This window comes from Poecilia reticulata, linkage group LG22 (genome assembly GCF_000633615.1).
Source record: "Poecilia reticulata strain Guanapo linkage group LG22, Guppy_female_1.0+MT, whole genome shotgun sequence".
Classification (NCBI taxonomy): domain Eukaryota; kingdom Metazoa; phylum Chordata; class Actinopteri; order Cyprinodontiformes; family Poeciliidae; genus Poecilia; species Poecilia reticulata.
The window spans coordinates 16,477,467-16,499,210 of NC_024352.1; the positions used below are offsets into that span (position 1 = coordinate 16,477,467).

A 21,744-nucleotide genomic window follows, 5' to 3' on the forward strand; every position below is an offset into this window, starting at 1 on the left:
ATAATATAATATAATATAATATAATATAATATAATATAATATAATATAATATAATATAATATAATATAATATAATATAATATAATATAATATAATTTTTTTTGCTATTGTCACTAAATCCTTAAGCTTTAATCTCATTCTCAAAGAAAATATGTCTGACTTGAGGAAGAAGAGCCAAAACATTGGGTTATGCAGTTTAAAAAAGCAATTTTACTAAACACACGGAAACTGCATGCACAACTCTTAATTTGAAGAAATAAAATACATAAATAATCTGCGTAGTACACAATTTAATGTAAATGTAACTTTAGATTGTGAAAAATTTAATTAATATCAAATGAACTGGACAAAGTCATACATTATACAGCAATAATCTGGTTTCAGTGGTAAATTGTACAATCCCACCTACTGCCCCTTTTAATTGAATGTTTCTCAGAAAGTTGCACAGGTTTTAGTAACCAAAAATGAGCTTTTTTCCAGAACATACAGTTCAGTGAAAGTTCTTGATTTCCTGTCATTGAACCAGCTTTAAAGCACAATCCACACATTTTGTCATTAAAACAAATGAAATAATCATGGTAAATACTAGTCATGGTAAATAACTAATGCCTTAGCATTTTTCTATGAAATAAAAAATATTTTTGGAAGACCATTGAAGTATTTGGACTTTCCAATGTCAGTCTTCATAAGAAATAAACCTTCACTTGTCTGATTATTACAGCGTATTAATTCTGTTCATTTTAGCTGCTGGCTGCAGGGCTTGATTTCCCTCTTCTGTCGTCACTAATTGATTTCATTCAGAGCACTCGCCTCGTGCCACCCTAACCTGAATTTGCCTTTAAATTGCTCAAAATTGCAGTTTCATTTAATTAGTATTCAATAAGCCAAGGAATGTGGCATCAACGGTAGTGTAAATGTGCAGAATGGGTCTTTTGACAAGAAAAGGTTTTCATTTTGGTGATCGAGAATGCGATCTAACAAGTTTTAAACGCTCATTTTGTTTGGAAAATTAATGTGTGGGCTAAACATCCTATTCACCAGGATGCTATTGAATCAGACACCTTTCAAAAATGTTCTCCACAAGAGTTCCCTAGGTGACATTCAAACAGATCTCCCTGTCGCAGCATTCACGTAATGCTGAGAAAAATCATTTCATTCTTTTTTTCCACTTCTTTTTTCCAAAGTCTGAAGTCACACTGTGTCTACCCAAAAATCAAGCAGCACACTGTGTCACTCTGATTAATCTTTGTCACTGCACCTGAACAATCTAAGATGACAGAAAAGAGTGCAGACTGTTTTATTATTAGTCTACAAAAGAAGAGAAAATGTCTGAGTAAAGGATATTTTATAGACATTTTATAGACAGACATCACATTCTGACTATCCATCCATCCACAAAAACAAATCCCCTCAACACCTTTGCTGTGCGAGTTATTCTGCCCATGAACCTTATGAACAGCATCAGGGACAAAGGGGGACTTTGAGTCTGACGCTCTCCGACACTGATCGTACAGGGACCCAACAGCCTATATCAAAGGCCAAAAGTACTCCCAAAGTACTCCCAAAGTACCGTCATAGGGTTCTTTGATGGGCATGTTTGAACACGTTCTCCAAGTCCAATTGCCTGGTTACCGTTTTGCTTACACCTGTGAGCACCGATATCCAAGTTCGCCTCAGTCTCAAAGAACCGTATGTCCTTTTTTTAAAAGTTAAACATTAACATGTGAAAAAAGGTTAAAAACAATATTTTTTTATGGCACTTTACATAGATAGTAAAATCTTTCTATTCCACTTGTCAAGTGCTTTTCATGTACCACTTCTGTGTGATGCTACCAAATTATCCGGAAACATGTGACTCGAGGGTTTTGCTTTGGCTGAAAAGAATAAAATCAAAGCCTACCAAAGAACAAATGTGATTTAAAACACTGGCTACTAGAACTTTGAACACATTAATCATACTTAACACTACTCTGTTCTGCTGATCAACACATGGTCTAACATCTCTCGGTTGTCAATTGTGGAAGTTGATTTGTGTCACAGGATGAATTTTATCCACTGATTCACAACAAAATAGTATAACTAGTTTGTTTAGATTAAGTTGAATTTGTTAAATCAATTTGTTAAATATGATAAAATTAGACAGCAGCTGGTTTGATCGGTGATACCGAGAAAATGACAGCGCTAGATAACCTTATCACTTCACCCTCCTTATATAGCAAAAATAAGAAATCCTGCAACCTTGGAATTAACTCGCAAATTGCAGGTAACGGTAATGGCCCATGGCAAAATGTTGATGTGAGATTCCCTAGAAGTGTTATTTTGATAATATCAAAATTCACTTACCTCACTTGTTTTGATTGCGGATTCGCAGACACCTCCTCTTCAGCGGCGGCTCCAGCTCAGGGCTCCCACCGGCTGACAGCGGTGCGCTGATGGAGCAGGACAGGATGGCTGTCTTGTCGGCGGCAGGCTTTGGCACAGGCTGGATGACGACACAACCTCCTGCTGAGAGAAGTGGCAGGGCGTAGGCGTGTTCACCCTCCTCCATGCTGGAGTCAGGGTCTTGCTTACTGTCCACTTTTGTGTCCACTTTCTCATCTTGTGCTGATATTCTTTTCCCTGCCTCACCCACCGAACAATTGTTTTCTTTCAGTGCCTCGCGCTCCAGATCACCATTATTTGGCGGGTTCTCCCCATCCCTCTCTCCTTTTCGGTCTGGATTGAGAAGGGAATGCCATCCAGTGCCATTGACTATTACATTACAAGGGGCAACAGAGTTAGCTTGGAGCTGAGGAAGGGCTAACGACTGAGTCCGTAATGATGTAGGCAAGAGCGCTGGTTTAAAATTAGGACTTATTTGACTCTCTGGAAGATCAGTTTTGCTGGAAGGTTGCACTGCAGAGTCCAATGACTTAAGGTGTTTGCCAGTGTCCAGTTCTGTAAAACTGCCCTGTGGTAAAAGAGCGTTCTCTGCGTTACTACCTACACATTCCCTCCCAAACCCATCAGCTGGTGGAGATCTTGATTCCTCCACTTTGACCTGGACTCCAGCGAGCATGGTCTGAATGAGGTGCTGCTGGCCTGGCTTTTGGCCCACAGTTAGGTCAATTACACCATCAATCAGTCCAGAGCCACTGGAAAGACAAAGACTGCCTGGATTATCCTCTGCCTTCACAGTCAAGTCCATGAACGCTGTCCTGCTTCTCTCACCAGGTACAGGAGAAACCTGTTCTCCACCAGCTGGCTCTGTCTTGTGGTCCCCTTTGTCACTTCCAGAAGAACTTGGAGAGTGAGCCCTAGAGGATGATGCTTCTGAAGAATCTGGAGCGCTGTGGACAGAACTACTGCTTTCTGGTTGGTCCCTCGAAGACTTGGAGTTAAAAGGGATTGGGATTGGAATAGGTATTGGAACTGGGAGAGGTACAATAACTGGGTAAGGGACCAACAGAGTTGGTGGGGGTACCAATGGGGCTAAGGACGGCATGCCAAAGTTCATCATTGGGGGCAAAGGGATGGGTCCGTTGGGCATCATGTTGACAGGAGGAAAAGGGGGTAGACCTGGTATAGGTAGGCCAGGGTGAGGAGGGATCATACCTGGATTAGGATTGGATGGATGGTGGAGGTGTGGAGAAAGGAGGGGTCTGTGCATGGGGCTTGATGCTGGACCAAGGGCTCTTGGGGGAGGAGGTGGACCAATCCCAGGGATTATGGGGTTTGAAAGTGGGCTGTTAGGTCCCCCTGGATGAGCAGAGGGGCGAAGAAATGGCGGTCGGATCTGCTGCATCATTTGATGTTCCATGAACAGAGGCAGGGGCATAGGTCCTCTGGGTGTCATCACCATGGGTGGGCTGCCAGAGGGAACCCCCACCGGTGGGTGCAAAGAAACAGGTGGAGGGGGAAGTGTTGGGCTTTCATGAGGTCTAGGTGTGGGGATTTTGGCTGAAGTGGATGAGGACGGGGAACACACAGCTGCTGTTTCTGACGGTGAGGTGGCAGAGGAAGTGGAGGAGACCAAGGCAGAGGTGCTAGAATGGCCCCCTGGTGAAGGAGCCTTACGCCGAAGATCTGTTAGTGGCGTTCCCCAGGATTCAGGAGTCAGCAGCTGCACCCCTCCACTGCACTCTGGCTTTCCCTCCCCTCCAGCTCCATGACCGGGGTTACACAATGCTCCAGGCAGGGCAGCCTGAGTTTCCTTGTAGAAAATGTCCATTTTATACTGGTTCAGGCATTTGGCACTGCAGAACTGCAGCCTGCGCTCACCAGCACCAAAGTCCAGGTACTCCTTAGTGTGGCGAATATGTTTGCACCAGTCACACACCTGCAAAAAACACAGCACATAAGATATGTAAATTGTCATGTACATATAGTACAGCACAATGTTATATCATTATCATCTTACTTAAGGAGTAAGTTCATTTATATTTGTAAATACGCATCCCCCATTTGCTTTTAACAACTCTACATTTACAGAAGTGAATGCAGACATAACAATGTTCTGCTGCTATGCAACTGAGGTGACTGTCTTTAACAATCTGCCCACGCAACAAGTTCTCATTTGCACTTTCTGTTGGCCTGAAAGAGACACTCACTCTCAGTCCTGTGGGAGACCAAGGACTCTGATACAGCTGCAAGATATTTTCCCTCAGTTTCCTTCAACAAAAGGATTTGAATATTGTGCCAACTTAGTAGTAAATGCAGTAAAATACATATGGCAGCTTCTAGCAGGTGTCTAATTGAACAAATCTACAGGAAGACTGGGAACAATATCCAAATCATGTCATTTTGGACATTCAGAGTATATTGCTAGTCATTCCATTAATTTCTGCTTTGATCTGAAGTAACAACATGGTATTCCACAAAAATACATTAAAGTGTTTGGTTTTAAAAGCTACAAACTGAAAACAAGAATCACCCAGTTTTTGATTCATAGTGAAAAATAAAGAACGAACCCCCAATTTTATAGTTTTTTAAAGACAAAATGAAATAGATGTTCTTTTATTTGTATTTTTTCTTCGTTTTTGTGTCACAGGATCACAAAATAATAATCAGGTGAATTTTCCGAAGTTCTAGTGAATTATGAAAGTGTTTTAAGAGCCCTTTCATTGGGGTGATATAATAAATGTTCCCTTAGAGATTTAATCTGTTTAAGCACCGATGACTGTTCCAGGAAGTCCAAAATTAACCCAGAACATATAAACAGAAATATTTCAATGGGAAAAGACAAAACACATGTCCTAAGTTTAAGCATTTTTACAAGGTAGAGAAAAAGGTGCTGTAAACCTGATTTACATTTTTTCATTCATGTACTGAAGCACTTTTGAAGTCTCAAATTGTTCTTCAAATGCTTTTACATCATTATACTGCTAGTGAAGAAAGTGCAATGTTTAATTTGTTTACTGTATTTGCAACCCATGACATCATACAATCTGTGTGTAATTTATGAAAACAAATGTCATTAGCTATCAATAATGATTGCTTCAGTTTATTCTTTCAGTTTGTATTGGAATACATATTATCTTAGAAACTTTAATTTGAAACGGTGTGATATTTATCTTTCAATCTGTCAAAACATATTAATAAATACAAATATTTTTTGTCCATATTGCTCAGTCGTAGACAACGTCAAGCATGGTGCAGGTAGGGCAACAGTCTTATGAGAGTTGATGGAACCATGAGTTCTTTTCCATACAACAAAATCCTGAGGGAGAATTTCCTCGTGACCTTTAGTTCAAGTGTACTTAGGTTTTGCAGCAAGACGATGATCTAAAATAACTAAAATGTCTACATGGCTTTAAAAAAAACTACCATAAAAAATATAAAGTCTTGTAAAGATCTTGTTGAAATTCTGGACTCAAGAGCCATTTCCTTTAATAGTTTTATATTTACTGAGGTTATCCAAGTCTATTAAACAGTTAATGGTATGAAAAAAATAAGTGTGAATCACATACTTTTTTTTCTATAAAAATAGACGTACATAATACATTTCTGTTGCCTTTCCATCTAATTGTTATTTTATACAGCGACATGGAATCCAAATGTGTGTTGGCTCGTCTTAAATGTGAAGTTTTATAACCACTGCAGTGGCGCTGATCCCCAAAACAGGCTGCTGCAATCTTTCATCAACACCTTCACAGTGCAAAAATGTGAGCATTTTTCTTGACAGAAGAGAATGAATGTGACCCCCGGTGGAGCAGATAGCAGTGGGCGAGCCCCGAACACGGCGACGCTCGTCAGGCCACACACAGCTCACTCTGTCAGCTCTGGGAGGAGTGGCAGGTCCTCACTGGAGATAATTAAGGCATTAATCAGTTGTCAGACCCTTCAGCGACATCCATCCATCATACAGACCCTTTTGCCCCCCTGCTGAATGTTAATAAGTTGAAGGATGCAACTGGGAAGCGGATAAACTCGTGTTTTACATGGTGCAAAGCAACACTGGTCTATTAGAAAGAATCAGGTCTGACAGTGGCTTAAAAAGATTAAGTCAGAAAGGCTGTCTATGTGCATGCATTTGTAAAATAAACATTATCTGCTACAACTTTGCAAATATTTTGTGTTTTTAAGTAATCGTACAAGATAGAGTAAGAAGTTACACGCATGGTGACATAACCATAGAACAGATCTGAGACATAGTTTCATACATATCCACTAAAAGTCATTTTAATTTTAGATGCTTTAACTGTTCAATTAGTCCCACTAATCCAATGAGGCGTAACAGAGTAAAAGTCCAAGAAGTGTTCTCACAAGTTGAGTTTTATATTCCTAGACCTCGGATATTTTAAATTATAAATGCACTGAAATTTTCCTCGACTCGGAAAGACAGACGGAGAGCACTTAACGACTTTCTGCACTGTGAGTGAAAATTTCACCGAGCATTACGCTAATGGAGTTGTGCTTTCTCCTTCCCTCTCGTCTCGCTCCACACTCCTGCACACAGATGTTTGCAGTTCAGCCTAATTACGGCCATTTATTTCCACCGTGGCCAACGAGCCAGCGTTGGTGGTGTACTTTAGCCATTTGCATTACAGTTATCTGGCTTGGAAAAGAAGCAGCCGTTCTTCCTCCTCTCACCTTCTGAACCGACAACGAGAAGGGAGAAAATTAGGAAGAGCCAGATGGGCCTTGTTAAAAGGTTGTGGGGCAGGAGGAAAGTGTTTTTGATGCAACAAGTTGCATAGCTATGCCGGAAAGTTTTAGTAACTGAAGAAGTATTTACAGATTTAAAACAACTGCAGGAGATAAAGAGGGGGTTTCAGAGTAGTAAATGGTAAGATTATGGTGAATCAAAGGAAACAAATCATAATTAGACAAATTTCACAAGTAAAAATAAAGTTGGTATTGCAGAACCATAGATGACTTAAATAGGATCTTATCTAGGTCAATATAGATGGCAACAAATAGCTTTGTTTCGGATATCTCCAATTCCAAGGGGAGAAACACCCTGGTGGAGTGTGTCACTGCATCGTTTTTGTTAAGCTAAAAAAAAAAAAAAACTTCCTATGGCTGAACTGCTGTGTTACGTCATGTCTTGGAGTATTTAACCACCATCTATTGGGTGTTACTGGCAGAAAATTACGTGACTCACTTTTGCTTTTCACCAGCTGGCCAGATGTTTGCATAGACTGCTTGTCCATAACACCCTTCAGGCTGAGAAACTAGCTAACCTTTAAATAAGTCGCTCATTATGGTGGCATGACTGTCTTGCCTGGTGGCTCAGGGTTGTAAAATGAACATTTTAACTTAAACCTGATGTCGTCTTGAACTTTTCAGAAACCACACAGAAGTCCCCAGAAGTATTTCTGAAAGAGTCTATTGGCAGCTAAGACACGTAGAAACTGTGTTCAAACTGCAGCAGCCCAGTGGCTCACTACTTCCTTTGGTCTCTCAGCAACCAGCACAGCTGAGCCTGGGGGTAATTTGGACCTTCTCAGCAGCAAAGAGCCATTAGCAGCAAGCAGAGTGATTATACCAATTTCTATGTGGAAGGAGGTGACCGTGGCATTAACTGATTCAGCAGTTAGTGGGAGAGTGGTACAATAGTTTTGGTTGTTGCCAGGGAAACGGCAGGGCGATACGAGTTCGGCAGCCACACCAGTGGCACTGCAATCATTTTCTAAACTGGCGTCTATTTGAAGCTTCAAATTCTTCATGGCCAAGCCATGCAGGAGCGCTCAGGCCACACACCTTGGACATGTTACAATAACAGCATCACTTTAGGTATTTTGTTCATGCTGGTTATTAAATAAATCCATCACTGAAAATCTGAAACAATTTTCGACGCCCTGAGACTTCACAGCACAACCTTCATCCAATTGAAGAGAAAGTTAGTTTGATAAGCCAAGGTAAGCTCCAAACAATCTGCAGAATATCCTGACTACTTTAGACATCTGCGCCGAATGCATTGATGCTCTTAGCAGAAAAAGAGTTTGTTGGAAAATGAAGTTCAAAGTAGGCTTACTTCAATTCAACCTCTTGAAGACCATCTGCAGCATATACCTTTGATGCAGTGGTGTAATTAGTTTACACCATTTATTGTTTTGTTGATCATAATGACCTGGTCAATAAAAGAAAAAGGATTTCTGGTTGATTTCGTGTTTCTGGGCTTCACATTAGCCACACCGTGTGTGTGACTTCGTTAAAATCTGAATGGAGAACGAAAAGTTTAAGGAGCAGATAAAAGTCAAAGAGGTCCAGGCCTGTTCTGCGTGTCTGTCAGGCTGCTCTTATTACAGCCAGCCATCATATCGGTCATTATAAATGTGACATGTAAAAACCTTCCTGTCTCGGCCAAGTGAAGCTCGGTTGGAGGATTTCCTAGCACACACTACGGGCCGGGTTGATGAGTGAAACCACTCCAGCTGCAAGAAAGATGAGACTTGAGCGGTGGCTCGTGTCTGAATGTTCTTGCAGAAACTCTGATCTCTAGCAAAGATATGAAATGTTTCTTTTGGCTTGCAGCTGCCTGTTTGCATTAAGAAGAAAATAATCAATGTTTCCTTAAATATTTGACTTCAAATATTTGAAAAATGTGTCCTGATGTGATTGAATATCCTTATCATGACCCCAGCAATTCCAATGTTGGTCTTTTATAAGAAAGAACTGGTACACGTGGTGCAGATTCTTTTGGGTTCAGACAGAGTTTGTTTTAATTGAGTCGCCAGAAGATAAATTTGTGAATATCTGAACAGTTTGCATCCACAGAGTTAAAATTATTTGGTAATCAGCCATTAAGTACAATAATATTGACAACCATCCATTTGGATGTCAGATTGTCACAAAACAGACCCATAGCATGATGCTGCCACCACCATCTTTAACCTTAGCTATAGTGTATTCAACGTGTTGTGCTGTATTAGTTTCCCACTGCACAGACGGTCTTCATGTAAACCTATAAATTCAATTGGGTCTTGTCTTACCACACCATTTTCTTGTATTTTCTATGAGACTTTTGACAAACTGCAAACAGGCCATCTAAAGCCAATCTGACTTTTTTTTTATTTCAAGAAAAATCTTATTGGGAGATGCTTGCAGATTATCACACTTGGGCCGTCGATGTCTGCAAGTCCTCCAGAGTTAGCAAAGGTCTCTGGGTTGAATCTCCGGATAATAATGGACTTGTAGACAGCTTGTTACATGTACTATTTTCTGAAGATGGATTGAGAAGTAAACGGTGAGATGCTCAAAGCCTAGGATATTACTTTGTCACCTAATCCTGCTTTAAACCGCAGAGAAGAACTTCCTCCCTGACCTCTCTGCAATGTTCATTGATTCTGCTCTGAAATCATCAGTGAAACCTGAAGTTCACATGGGCAACAATAAATTCATATATGACACATTCCTTCTCTCATTATTGTGGCAATTTGCAAATAGCAATAATTTTGGTAATTCTAACCTGACCTAAAACAAGAAAAGCTTGGTCTAACTTAAATTCAGACAGTGAGAAAAAAGTGTATGCAAACTTATGGTTTCAACTGTATGCTGAGATTAAATGACACTCATGTGGACTCCATTAACCAACTAAATACTTTTTTAAGGTAATTACCTGAGATAGATTTTATTTAAGGGTATCAGAGGTAAGGGAGCTGAATAGAAATGTATGCCACACTTTTCAGATTATCTGTGTAAAATATAAATTATAATATGTATGATTAACTTTCCACTTCAATACTGTGACTGTCACATAAAATCTCAATAAAACACACATATTCATGGTTGTGAAATGACAAATGTAGAAGAGATCAAAGGGTATGAATGCGTCCTTTCTGTCTTTTTGAAACAGAGTACAATGTGTGATGGGGGAAAAAAATGTTTAAAAAGCACAAAAAATGAAAACATCAAAATAAATGTATGCATAAAAGCCTTTGAGCTGAAACTGTGTCTGGTGTTAAATGTTCATGATCCTTACAAGAACATCGCTGTTTGTCTTGAAGACAAGCCGGGGAGCGTCCTGAGTAAAGACGTGCCGGGGTAATTTCCCTCCAAGGCCGCCGCCGTCTCTCGTCTGAGGAGGGGGAGGAGAAATAATGGCTACTTTTTAAGGATGGTCAAATAAAACAGGTGAACAGAGGCAACAAAAAAGTCTGAGAAATGCAAAGAAAAAAGAGAGACATAAACGAAACTGAAATGATTGTGATTGCAAAGTTGTTCAACAGTCCAACCAAACATGCAAGCATGCATGTGCAGATGTTTAGTTCAATGGAAAAAAAAAAACTTTAAACGTTCACAGTCTTTTATCTGAAGTAAATGTTTTAAAAGTGATTAGTTTTGCCAGTACAGTGGTAACACAAGTATCCATATCCCTTAAACTTTTACATGTTTACGTCATATTACAACCATAAGTGTCAAACCATCCGCATCATGCTGCGGGGATACTTTTCTTAAGGAAGGAGAGGGAAGCTAGTTAGAGTGAATGGGAAGATGGTTGAAGGTCAATACGAGATCACCATGATGCTTGAGTGGCCCAGTCAAAGTCCAGACCTAACTCTAAAACATCAGTCTGTGGCAACACTTGAAAATTGACGTTCATAGACTTCTTACTCATCTGAATAATCTTGAACTATTGTCCAAAATATTTCTAAAAAAGTTGAAAACCATGTAGCATTTCCTTTCCACGTCATAAATATGCTTTAGTTTACACTGACTCATCGCCTAATATCCCAATAAAATGCACTGAAAGTTAAGGTTGTGATTTGAAAAGGGTGAATACTTTTGCAGGCCATGTAAAAGGGCATAAAAGGTTAAAATACATGTCCCTAAAATATTCCAAAAGGACTACTTGGTCCTTTAAGTGTATATATCAGTATCAAATGGATGATATTTGATAAATCTGTCCAAACAGTTCAGCTGTGTCATTTCCATGAGTATCTTATTGCAGCATTTTAAAAAATCCTTTCAAATTCTGATTGCAGCAGGAAAATGAGCTTCCTGCACTCTGAGTCATTCATTATGCACAGCGTGAAAACGGAGGCAATCTGTTATGTCAGGTGTAGTTAAGATGTTTCCGGAGACGCTGTTTTTTATTTTTAATATAAACAAAAAAAATCAACTTTTGTGTAGAACAGAGCTTGGTGTGATACAACTGGGTCATAAAGTACAGCTAAAAGCCACTGAAATGAAGACTAAACAGCTAATATTATTATAAATGTTTATTGATAAGTTCAGATCCTTGTGATCAAACACTTGGTCTAAACAGGTGTTTGACCTGAAAACTCCCAAAAAAAACTTTGATTTGTCTGGATAATTTCATCATTTTCTGCCACTTAATCTGTTCTGAGGTCAGTCATGTGCGCTACAGACTCAAGAAATGGTAAAGGGACATTAACTGGGCAGCAACCTGAAGACTCAGTAACTCTCTGTGGCGAACACACACACGGACGCACACGCACACGCACACACACGCACACACACGCACAACCCCGCACACACACACACACACACGCACACACACACACACACACGCACGCACACGCACGCACACGCACACACACACACACACGCACACACACACACACACACGTGTGCACAACGACAGAAAGATGCAGCATTGTGCTATTATCCAGCCTCCAGTTTGTGCTCTGACCCTCTGGCCCCGCTCCAGTTCATTTGCATATTGCACTAATGAGGTGTTGGCACCGTGAACAAGGCTCAAGGCTCACAGAGAGCCACACAAAGACAGACATCGATGGATAGACAGATATGCAGTGTGATTTTATTAACACTGTGATGAATATAAATATTTTGAAATGGAAATCAAGGGAATTTTAACATACAAGTTTTGTATGACTCTATTATTAGGAATAAATACACATTAAAATGGGTAAAACAGTCCAACGACTGTTCCATCCATCCATCCATCCATCCATCCATCCATCCATCCATCCATCCATCCATCCATCCATCCATCCATCCATCCATCCATCCATCCATCCATCCATCCATCCATCCATCCATCCATCCATCCATCCATCCATCCATCCATCCATCCATCCATCCATCCATCCATCCATCCATCCATCCATCCATCCGTTTCTAATTCAGGCAACAAAGGAAGACATCCTCCCCGATGCTCCCCTCTGTTGATGCCGCGGTCCTGTGGGGATGCGAGGCCAGCTGTCAAAGTGCTGTCTTCCATCTGGGCACACGTACCCGCCCAGGTGTATGTGCCCATCAGCTGCCAAAAATAACCACTCTTACCAAATAAAATTGCTTTCTAAAATCAGAAAACCAACACGGGTGCGCAGAGTAACAACAAGAGAGAAAATAAACCCGTTGAAATTTTAAAAAGAAAAAAATAAAAACAAACACCAGTTTGCTCCAGTTTTTCTGTGGTGCTGCGGACATTTTTCCTCTGTGATGTTTGCACATCGCAGTTTGTACCGCATCCCGCTTTGAAGTGTGCAGCAAATGTTATTCCTGCTGTTGCCTCTGCTGCACGAAAGTGTTGAGTCATCTCTCATTTCTTTAAATGTGCCTTTCAAGCAGCTGGACCGTCTTGTCAGCTTTAGGAGCGGACTTGATCAGTTGTTTCTAGTCTTTCTGAAGCTCCTTCAAAGATGTTTTTTTTTCTCCTGGACTTTGGCAATTTAAATGTGACCCGTTAATCACTGAAGCATTAAAAAGTCTCCTAAAACTCTTGGGACGAGCCAACGCTGCGATGAACACAAAAATTTTCTTCATAAGAAGCGTGCAAAAAAGTAATTACCGATGCCAAAATAAGTGCTCTGGCAAAAAAAAAAAAAAAAAAAAAAGATTTTCTCAGACTTTATCTGCAGTACAAGTTAAAGAAATATCAAAAAGCCATCCAAGTTCATGTTTACTTTTGCAGTCTCCACATCTTGTTAGTTGGAGTTACTTTTTTCTTTATTTGAGCTGGATGGCTGGCAGCTACGAGATAATCACCTTCCTCTCTGTGCCCTGCAGCGGTGTAAGGCAGGCCTGCAGGCTTCCCGAGCTCCAGCGAGCCTCAGCTGCAACGTGCAGACACTTTACAGTCTTCATCACGTGAACAGAGAAATCCACACACAAAACCCACACTCACAGACACACACTCTGATAGATGCCCTCGTCTCTCTCATGCATATCTCCCTCTGTGGCAGCTGATGGAAAGCCATGGAGAGCGGAGGAGCGAGGAGGCAGGTTTGTGTGTGTGTTGGGGGTGATGTGACATTTCTGGGCTGACATGAAGCGACACTCTGCCCCCTCGTGCCTGGAGCGAGCTCTCGGGGAAAGACACTGATGGAGGTCTGGGGTCTCGGAGGAGAAGGAGGGGGAGGCTTAACGGTGTGAACAAGAAAAGAAAAGTGTGTGCTGCAGCAGAAACAACCTGCGAACCGAAGTCTTCTCATGCCTTTTAAATGTGCCGGTTTGTTCTTAAATAAATCATGACGAACACCAAAAAAAAAATAAAAAAGGTAGTTTGTTTTCACCAGGGCGGTATTTGAAAAATATCAAACCAATCGATAGTAAAAAACACCAAAACCCAACTGCTTGGAAAAAGAGATTGATGAAGCTATTGCAGCAAGATTTCACCAGATGAACTGGCAAAACCCTGAAAAAGCAAGCATTTAAGTCACGACTTTATATCATAAGGAAGCACCTTCCTTTATCATTGTTATAGTGGAAAAGCTGTGTGAAAACCCTTGGATTAAATTAATTTTTCATTGCAGTAATTTCACACTAAATCAAAATATAGTCTGTAATTTGATCACTTATTTACATCTATTCCATCATCTTCCCCAAAAACAGTCAAATTAATTTCAGTGAAGAATTTTTAAATAAATAGCTTTTTTAATAATTGTTTGTGGCAACTAATATTTAGTAACCAATACGTAATTGTAAATATTATGTGACAGAGAGGTTTATTCTTTCTGCCACTTTTCAAAAGGGGAAATATGATTCAGCAAGTCATTCCAATGAAGCAGATCTTTGCTAATCTTCATAAATCATAGCTGCAGGAAAATGACTCCTTTCCTAAACTTGGTCATATATGAAGTTAGATTATTTTAATTAGATGTTTAAAATAATGAAAACTAAGGTAAACAAGACCAGATGACAAGTCTACACAGAGATGAGGATGGTAAGGTGGGTAAAAATAAATAAATAAATATGCAAGGCTCACTGCTCAAGAGCTGCCAGAAAATCAGCTTCTCTATCCTGTCATCACAAACCTAAACATGCAAAGTTTGCTAAGTGACTTGGAGTCAATAAAAGGAGGAATTATTTGGGAAAACACGAAAGACACACAATTTAGCACGGTGGGGAATCTATAATTCTGTGGGCCTGTTTATTTACAAAAGGCTCTCAGAGTTTTACTAAAATGTATGGCATTGACATTGTCAATGCGCACCGAATAAATTTATTGATTTTATGTCTCATAATAATCTTATCTTATTAAAACCAAATATTTTTGGCATAAAAATAAATAAAATTGGTTTGATGTTAAACTGGTTTGGAAAAATGGACACAATCTTTTAAGTTTTCCAAACACTGGGAATACCTAAATTATTATGCCAGTGCTTCGTCTGGGTTTTTGCATAGGTCGTCTTGTGGTCTGTGTAGTTAGTTACCATTAGTTACCATCTAGTACCTCTATTGCATTAGCTTAGCCTTCCCTCCCTTCACAGCTGCAACCCAAAAACAAATAGTCAAATTTGTTTTCATCCATTAATTACAAACCCAGCATTTATACATCTCTGACGCCTGGGATCTTGTAGCTTTTATGCATCTTTCCTCGTATTCAACTGTTCTGTATGTTTGTTTAATTTTTATTTCTTTCATTAAATGTAATCTTTGTTTTGATCTAGCCTCCTTCCTGTCTGCTGTTGGGTCCTTCTAATATCTTTAAACATAGAAAAATAAAATTTTTGCAAGATAACCTGCTATGAGCAAAACATGAAGCTGATCAGTTTAATACGACGGCAGAGATTACTTGTGCTACGCTCTGGGTATCATTCGTCTGCACTAAATCCCAAACTTCACGCTGGTTTTCTGCTGCACAAATCATGCAAATGAAATTAAAGGTGTTGCAATTCAGGAGCTTCTCATCAACAGCTAAAGGCTACAGAGGGATATCTATTTTATTTAAATTCCCCAAACGATCTACGAGTAAAAAACACATCCTCAGAGGACTTCTGCATCTTCCCCATTTCAATTTAGAGTAGGATCAAAGAAGAAAACGAGTCGTTGTGGTTTTGAATGAGTCAGAGGCAAAAAAATAACATAAAATAAGAATGAGGTGACAGAATTATTAAGTGCTGGAAGGTAAGAGGAAGCAAGACCTTCCATATTAACTGAGAGGCTTAAGACACAGTAAACAGAAACATAAGTGATTAGCTTGAATTAAACTATCCATCATCATTCGCTGCACACAGACAAGCCCCAGATAACGTGGAGGTTTGCAGAGATGTGAGAAAGTATCTGCCGCTGTCACACGAGAAGACGATTGGATTTCATGAATGAAGCAGCTGAGGATGCTTCATGCAACACGACTCCCACTCACGTCCCCACACCCCCCCAACCTCCCACCCCACATCTCTTCACATCTATCTGCATAGACATGAGGAGATGTGAGGAAAAAGGGAGATAGCCGGCAGGCTGCTTTGCTGCGTCCAACCTTGTGGGTGCATGGAGAAAGAAACATATGGGTATCGTTTACACAAATGGACTGCAGAAATGTTCGACAGCTAGACAAAATATGGAATCTGAGCCACTGAGGGAGAGGAAGACTGTTCTGTGTTTGTGATGTTTGAACACGTGCATTCTGCTGATGAAACAGCCAACATGTCTTACTGGCAAAGAGCACGACTGCAGGGGAATTGTTTCAAATGTGGACAATCTCTTGAGGACGAGGCTGACTGTAGCAGTGAAACAAAACAGATTTGTGTATTTTATTAAGAGCTTTTGACTTGTGTTTAAAGTTCTGATACAATTTTTTGACAAAGTCAGATGGGGGGGGAAATGTGACCTCCATCAACCTCATTATACTTACTTACCAAATTAAACTTCTTCATATTTTTGTGTTTTTCAGGTGTTTTATTGAGCTCTTGTGTGCTAGACTATTGTATTAGAGTCCACTGTACTCTAATACGGTGGACCCCGGTTTTCTTGGGGGTTAGGGAAATAGATGAAATACATACTCCTCTAAAAACGTTTATATCTGCTTATTTTAATAGTTTAAACACCAAATGCTTCTCAAAATGCATTAATGTGCATAGTGGAAACTGTTTTAGTGCTACTGCAGAAACAGATACATCTTCTTCTTTCCTTAAATCTACTCTTAAGATATAGAAATTAATGAAAAATAACACTTTATTTGACAGGGTGTGCATAAGGCTGACATGAAACTGTTATAAATATGACATAACATCTGTCATGAACATGAAGAAGTCTTTATGAACGTCTATGTTGTCATGAAGTGTCATTTTGTAAATAACGACATTTTTAATGCAAAGGTGGCACTTTTAATGCAACTTTTAGAGCAACTTTGCATTATAAGCGTCATTATTTACCGAATGACACTTCATGACAACAGTCATAGACGTTCATAAAGACTTCTTTATATGCATAACAGGTGTCATGTTTATGACAGTGCCATGTCAGTGTTATGCACACCCCGTCAAATAAAGTGTTACCAATAAATGAATACCACTCCGGGATTGGCTGCTTTGAAAACATGAAAAACAGCTTCCCAAACTGATTTTTTTTTTTACTTTCAGAAAAAAGCTGCATATTTAAATATTTAGCAAATAATTAAAAGCTTTGTTCTACAAAAAAATCCACAAATATGTGAATTCATGAATACTAAACCAATAAAGGGTGGTGGTCCATAAATCCACAGGTAACTGACTTCAATCTGAAGTCATCTTACCAGTTAACAGAGTCCACCTCTATATAAATCCACCTATTTTGTGAAGGCCTCAGATGTTTATTAGAAAACATTCATGAACAAAAAGCTGTATAATGCCACATAAAGCTGCATAAATGTCCCTGAAAACCAGACAGTTCAGGAATATCTCAATGAGAATCTGTCCCAAGGCTTGAGAACTAATGCTCACAAATTAGATTTTTTTTTTTTTTAAATCACCACTCTACAACACTTTGTGTTGGTTTATCACATGAAATACCGATAAATTAAATTAAGGTTTGGAATAGGAACAGAATGTAAAATATTCTAGAGGTATGAATACTTTTGCTCTTTACGTGATGGTGGCGTATGGCATTGAGCAGCAAGACAGTGGTGAGGTGTGAGGTAGGACTAACAGATGGGTTTAAGGTGAGGGTGGGATCAGAATAGCTTTACAAAAATCTTAATCAGAGGGAGATAGTTGGAAGTAAAAGTCATGAAAGTGGAGGAAATAATGGCTCAATCACACAGCATAAAAAATACCTCAGCTTGTTTTGACAGGTGTTGTTTCTGCCTGTTAGTCATTGCTTAGTTTATACGTTAAAAACAAAGTTTTGACTGGCTGAAATTTTGCAACTATATTCTCTACAGTGAGAAACAGTTTTACACTGTATCCTTGCATTGTTCACACAAACCCGTTTCGTTTGAGTTTAATTGAGACAAAGTGTGAAGAAAAAATAAACAAACCTTAAATATGTCATAACCTGCTCTGTTACCTTTAACTGTTAAATGAGAAAGACCTCGTTTGGAGTACAAATATAAAAATAAAGTTTTAAAACATCCTTCTTTTGATGTAATTTAAATGTTCCTAACGTCAGTGAACCCTTGACATCGCCTGAGGGTGTCAGATTATCTGTCTACATTTTGTATTATTACGCTACATTTTTATCATTAACAACACAAATGTTGTGAAATAATATTAGCCTCATCCTATAAACAACAGCAGTTAAAACATTCAAGTTGAACTTTACATGCTTTGGGAAATAGTGTCAGGGGAAAGAAAGACATTAAATGAACAAACTGCAGGTGCATTTATTCGCTGTAGTGTGGTGTTTTTTTGGATGAATTTCAGGACGGACAAACAGCAGAGTAAAATATGGTATACTCACTGTATAAGTCCTTATATATCCCAGCTTGGGTATAAAAGAGAAAGGAGATTTGTTTAACCACAGTAAAGGAGATGAGAGTGCAGTTAAACAAGACGTTTTGTTTGTTGGAACAGCACTCTCCACAATTACTGGTGCTCCTGGTAAAGGCGTGCAAAAAGCCTTGAAATAAATAAACGTTTATTGCAAGAGCATGATCCCACACTGAGCAAGTTTAAAAAAGAAAAAGAAAAAAAATAAATATATAGTCAGAGGAATAATTCAAAAGATGTAGCAGAACAAACAACAGTTGATCTGTGATAAACTGGACAAGCATCTTCTATTACTAACGACAAATAAAACATTTGGTTGCAGAAAAAATAGTTTCTTGGGGTCACCAACTCTCAAAAACAACAATTTATTTGAAACCCTTTATACATGTCTTCACAAGGGGGGCAATTATTGTGGAGAGAACTGTAAACCTTATATTTATGATGAATGGTAATAGTAACAGTTAGACTACAGGCTTTTTATGGCATAATGATGCTAGTTTACAAGATATGAAAAGCTCAATAAGTTTATCAGAAGAAAAATTTGTTTCTGTCAAGCTGGATTTTGGTCTTTGTTGTGACCAACCAGTTTCTAGAAATCAAACTTTGTGTTAATTATTAATTCATTAGTTATCTATGATACATGATTTGTAGGGTAATCAATTAATTTAATAAAAAATTCAACATAATTTATTGTTTTTGTGGGATTTTTTTTATAGATTGGGATGTAAACAGCAAAACGGTGTTAAGTTTAATTATGCTAATGCTAACTGCATTAGTGGCTAATATTTCTGTTTGTTAAACTAAAACATACATTTAATCAAAAAACAAAAATGAGAATAAAATTATAACAATGCCCCACAGCTTTATGTTTGTGATTAGTCTCTCAGTTAGCACTAACGATTAGCATAGGTTTCTTTACAGTAGTTTATTGAGTTTTTCTAATTAAACAAGGTCAGGCAAACATTCTCCATAACTATAAAGAGTGCTGAGTCTTCATGCAAAGTGGTTACACTAGGTAAGAAAATAACAAACGTGGAATTTTTAGTTTCTCTGTTTTTTTCCTCTTAGGTCGTTGTAATTTTAGTTATTTTAGCTTCCAAACGGTAAACAAACTAAAACTAAAAGTAATTATACATCAGTTGGAGTGAAAAAGTAGTCACTTCATATTGACTCATAAATTAGAGGCCCTTTTGCACTGCTCAGTCTGGGTTCAAGCTGGGTCAGGCGTTTCTGCACTTAGCACTTAGAGCCCGGTTCCCACCCTGGATCTGGACCGGCCAGACCTGCTGGTTTGAAATCAGGCATTGATTGGTTCGTTTGCTGTGGAGACTGGCACAGAGACGAGTCGCCTTCCAGACTTTTTCAGAGGTCTTGCTAAACTTTAGACTCTAAATGCTCAATGCAAACATAATTGGGCCAGAGCCGCAGTACAGCGGATCTGTCTCAACTGCGGCCAAGTCGGCCCTGCAGTGCAAAAAGGCCTTAAAAACAATGTGGTGTTTGCAAATGCAGCATTAATTGCATGTAGCCACCATATAAACAATGATAATGAGAGTCAATTAGCAACTTTATTGTGCAAGCATAAAATCCCAGGAGGAACCGACGACTGACAAATGATCATATTAACATGAATAATAGTATGGGGTAAGGAAATAAATTTCTATTTACTTTGATTAATTTGCATGCCAAAAAGTTTACATTTCCAAGTTGTTTTAGCTACAGTCGAGGGCTTGAAGGTAAAACATGTGAGATTTTGAACTGTGAAGGACATTTGTTTGTCCATTATATGTTTTCATATTATACAGAGAAGACAGCTTTTGATGTCTACTACATGGATTCCTCCCAAACCACTGATAAATCTGCTGAAATTATTGAACCACCCTCGACTTTTCTGCTTAATATTTATTCAGTCCACTGTAAATTCATGAAGTCATGGATCCATCAGCTTCATTTTCCAGTCGGTGTCGATGATGTCATGTGGTGACGTGACAACTTGTGACCAAACGATCCTTAAGAAGTGTCTAGAAAATGCAAAGCTGACGAAAAGCAGGGGCTCCTACCTTGTTTCTCTTGAAATAGGCTCTGCGGCAGGCAGCAAAGCACTTCTCGCTGCAGAAGTTCTTCAGCTCACTCCCCATGCTCAGAGAATAGCGTTTTACGCCGACCTTCTGGCACCAAGCGCACATAATCTGCACATTTAATGTGTCTTCATCTAGACAAAGGGAGAGAAATAATGTGAATAATGAGAAAATGTTAACTCAGTGCAAACCAGTTATCTGTGCTGAAGCATAAGCAGATCAGCAGAAAAATTAAATGTTAAATCCACTACGCGTGAAACAGGAGCATTTGTTTAAAGATGTCAAAAAACGTAAATACACACAACAAATTCTGCTGAGTTAAATCAACACTATGCCGAGTCTGTTTGGTCCTTTTCAGAATTGGCATTAATTTAAATCTTACAGAGTTATTTCAGCAATAGTTTGAGTATTTATAACTATTTCAAGTGTTAAAATTACTCAATTTCTTGTTGAAATAACTGAAAGAGTTAAATTAACACCAATTCTGATAAGGGCCAAATAGTCGGCATAGTGTTCATTTAACTCTGCAGAATTTGCTGTGTAGTTTTATGAAAACGATAAAAGATGTAAAGATTTGAAACATCTGCTAATATACCAAATTCTCATGGTCCATTTTAAGTGTGTTTGGTGTTTGACTCAGTCAGTCTTCAAAGTCAGCAAGGTGTGTGTCAATGATTTGAAAAGTTTATTCCCATTGTCAAAATATCACAATTTACGTCATGCAAAGGCTGGATTTATAGGCATCTGAATAGCCAGTAAAGTAGTTAGACCCCAAAGACTTTGAGATCACTTAAAAATTATTAACAAAACCCATTCAGTTATTTCTATATGATGAGGGGGGAAAAAACACATTGATAAGTAAGTAAGTCGTCTTCACAGCTCCTCCAATCCCAGCCTGTTAAACAGTTAATCCAAATAAAAAGTCTTCGGTGTCTGGGCAGCAAATTATTTTAAAAGCCCCTTGGTGATAGTGAAAGGCCTCTTCTGTGGTAAACTGTGACTGCTGATGATGCGCTTTGGGCTTTTAGTGCAGTTGCCGCTGAAATGAGAGAGATCCTCCAATATTCCCTCTAGTATCTCCCAATTATCACGTTATGACTGTGAGGGTGGGACGGATGCAGGCCCATT

The 21,744-nt window shown here is 39.0% G+C and overlaps 1 protein-coding gene across 4 annotated transcripts in view; it reads right to left on the bottom strand.

Moving 5' to 3' along the window:
- Positions 1-21,744, bottom strand: part of sobpa (sine oculis binding protein homolog (Drosophila) a) — a 41,689-nt gene that overhangs the window by 5,480 nt on the left and 14,465 nt on the right. The window contains exons 4-7 of one of the 4 annotated variants that reach the window (XM_008399698.2): positions 20,599-20,750; positions 18,510-18,533; positions 10,405-10,500; positions 2,343-4,317 (exon numbers count right to left, since the gene is read on the bottom strand). In XM_008399698.2, the coding sequence (XP_008397920.1) occupies positions 2,344-4,317; positions 10,405-10,500; positions 18,510-18,533; positions 20,599-20,750 (2,246 nt within the window). In that variant the 3' untranslated portion in view covers position 2,343. The remainder of the gene's footprint in view (positions 1-2,342; positions 4,318-10,404; positions 10,501-18,509; positions 18,534-20,598; positions 20,751-21,744) is intronic. The other 3 variants (XM_008399699.2, XM_008399700.2, XM_008399701.2) reach the window with 3 other exon arrangements.